The sequence below is a fragment of the Egretta garzetta genome, unplaced genomic scaffold (assembly GCF_000687185.1).
Source record: "Egretta garzetta isolate BGI_Z169 unplaced genomic scaffold, ASM68718v1 scaffold18, whole genome shotgun sequence".
Lineage (NCBI taxonomy): Eukaryota > Metazoa > Chordata > Aves > Pelecaniformes > Ardeidae > Egretta > Egretta garzetta.
In genome coordinates this window covers 3,267,817-3,270,756 of record NW_009260616.1, presented here as the reverse complement: position 1 = coordinate 3,270,756, position 2,940 = coordinate 3,267,817, and the positions used below count along the sequence as shown (strand labels likewise).

At 49.3% G+C, this 2,940-nt stretch overlaps 1 protein-coding gene across 1 annotated transcript in view; it reads right to left on the bottom strand.

Annotated features, from left to right (window-relative positions):
- SLC35F1 (solute carrier family 35 member F1) overlaps positions 1–880 on the bottom strand; it is a 254,425-nt gene extending 253,545 nt beyond the window's left edge. The window contains exons 1-2 of the mRNA XM_035900698.1: positions 860–880; positions 122–283 (exon numbers count right to left, since the gene is read on the bottom strand). Of these exons, the coding sequence (XP_035756591.1) occupies positions 122–283; positions 860–880 (183 nt within the window). The remainder of the gene's footprint in view (positions 1–121; positions 284–859) is intronic.
- Between the last annotated feature and the right edge of the window lie 2,060 nt (positions 881–2,940).

The window sequence follows — 2,940 nt, the reverse complement described above, 5'->3', positions numbered from 1 at the left end:
GGGGGGTGCTTGGGCCCTGCCGCGGGTTTGCCCGCTGAAACGGGGGGTGGCCCGGCTGGTCCTCCGTGGGCGGGAGAAAGCGTGAATAAAAACCGCTTCCGAACGGCACCCTCGCTCTTACGCTGCCGGGGGGGGCACGTCGGGGGCCGCGGGAGGGATGGCGGGCGCCGTGAAGTTCAGCGCTCCGTGCATCTTCCGCGGGGACGGTGCGCTTCAAGATCGTGCCTGGGCGAGGCTTGTGACAGGCGATGGCGTTAGCCTCTTCCGAATACCGGGAGCCGCTCTGAAAAGAAATGGAATGAACGCGGGTTTAAGATTCCTTACCCCAGGGAGCAAGAGGTTTCATTTTAAAAATTGAATGAGGTTCAGAGGAGGTAAAACGTACACACACCTTTAAGTCAATCGTGACCCTCTGAAACGTATTACCTGACAATTTTGCAAAGTCCTGTAAGGGAAAGAAATCCGAAATTTCACCTCTTCCATTCTATTGTCCTCCCTACTTATTTTTGTCAAAGATTCTCTCCCTGTATTCCTGTTCGTGTGAACCTTATGCAAAGGCATGAAGGTGAGAGGAACGTTCATAAAAATCAGGGAAATGTGATTACAAAGCTGTGGAGCATCCCCCAGGGAAATCAGATAGATGTAATACTTGAAATTACTTTTTTTTTTTTTTTTAATGACTAGATTTCAGGTTGGTAATGTCTGTTTATAGGAACCGTTCCTTTTGCCAATATTAATTTTTAATATGTGGATTTACTCTGAGTACCTCAGCAGCCTCAGTCTAACAGGTCTTCAGACGAGATCCAGTGGAGCATGTTGCTCTACCAGAGGAATGCTTTTGAAGATGGGGCTCACTCACTTGAAATCCTCTAAAGTTCATTCTCCGTTCTGGGCAGAAAGCCAGCTGTTTTCACTGTGAGCCGAACCTCGCTTGAAGCGGATTATGCTACTGGGAGATTCTCCTCTCTCCTATTCCCCCCACGGCAACCAGATGTTGCCATAAGCGGAGAGAAAATGAGGTTCATTCTCTCTGGCAGCTCTTGGGAGTGGAAGGGACAGAGGCTCCAAAGCCCCGGTGCCCGCAGCCGGGGCGGTATGGCGTTAGCTGCAGGGCCAGCCGGCCACCCGGTGTGGCCGCCACCGTGTGCTGTCACCGTGTGGGCCCAGCTGTAGCACCCCCAGCTCACCGGCTCCTCTCTATCCCACCTGCCTGTAGCACCTCTCTGGTACACGTTTCCGTGCCCTTCGTTAAAGGCTCTGTTTCTCCAAACTGCGGCTGGATGGCAATTGCAAATATTCTGGAAATGGTCTCTGTGCCGGTATGGGAGGGTTTACGTAAGAGATGTGTTGTTTGCTTCTGGGTGCTCAGTGGCCATTTCAGACTAATCCGACAGCTGAGCGGATCAGAACAACAGTGTTTGTGTAACTTTATTCCTACTGATTAAACCAAATGAATGCATACCTGAAGTCCAATTTGGCATCTGCCGATAAACAGGGGGGGCACGGGAAGCTCCTGGCCTCAGGACAGCCCCCTTGTTTGGCAGCCCCCTTTTTACTGATGCGGAGGGAAACTGTAGGTCTGTGCAGACAGCCCTGCTGCCATCATGACGAATGGATTTCTTGCAGACGCAGGTCTACCATAAATACGATGCCAAACGTTCGCTGTGTCCAATAAAATCGTTTCGAATTACTTTTCAGTTTGTCTCACTCTCACACTGCACGTGTAGCGTTACGCCTTCACACGGCTTCATACGTTTCATGTTGCGGCTCGGCCATGGCTGGTTTTTTTTCCATGATTAGACAAAAGTAGTGGGAGGAACAATTGTACTGGATGTATTCTCTTTAGTGATATCAGCAGATGGACTGCATCACACAGTCAGTAGTGACTGGTTGAGAACAGCATTTTTTAACGTTTTAATAATTACTTAAGATGCTGCTCGTGTGGCTCAGCATCCCTCGCGGTCTGAGCACTCTTGGCCTGGTTTCAAACACGCTGCTAAGCATGTTCAGCTCCCTCGGAGCTGCTTCTCGGTGTGCAACTATGGCACGTCTGGCCATCTGCATTAACGTAGCACCCAACTGGATTAATTCTACTGAAAGATAAAAAAAGAATTTGTACAATTGTGAAAATGTATTTTTGTTAAGTGTTTTGTCCCACTGATTAACAGATGAACACACTAGAGGTTAGGCCGATGACTCTTCTTTGTGGCTTACGCTGAAGAAGTTGCTTTGCCTTCCAGTATGAAATCTGGTTTTAAGTCTGGGTTTTCCAAAATTGTCACATGAGTTTAAAGCCAGGTTCTCAAAGGCACTGAGCTGACTCAGCCTTTTTGGTCACCAACGTCCCCTATAAATAAAATGAAAACGCCTCTCCATGGTCACCTGAGTTCACAGGGGACCGAGTCCTTTTTACTTTTGAGTTTCTGACAATAAATGTGTACAAAGCTGTTGCAGCAGCAGCCACACCAACTTGCTAATGCACTGCCCGGGGGCCTGGCTCAAGCCTAAATCCTAGTGCCTGAAGCCCAATCCTCAAGCTAAACGGGGAAGTCCTCTCCTGGGGGTCTGATCTTGTAGCTGTGCTCTGACCCTGCTCAAGATGGGGCAGGACTTGCAGCAGAGCCAGAGGCTAACCAGTGAGTAGAGCGACAACATGGCACCAGTAAAACTTATAAGCAGGGAGTAGTGTCAACAAAATGAGAATTTTTTATAAAGACGTGCACATCCATCTCCGAGTAGGTCGAATGCTCGATGCGGGGACTTGGGCTCTCACCTCAGCTTAGCCACATTTCAAGGAGTTAAACCTCAGTCCGTCCTATTCCAGCTGGGTCTCCTGGAATTGTTGAAATTGCTCTTCTGCAGTACTGTCGTCATCCCTTGGTCGCCAGCTGATGAACAGCTCCAAGAAAAGAACCCCAAATCCCAGTGGCTGCAGCTCTC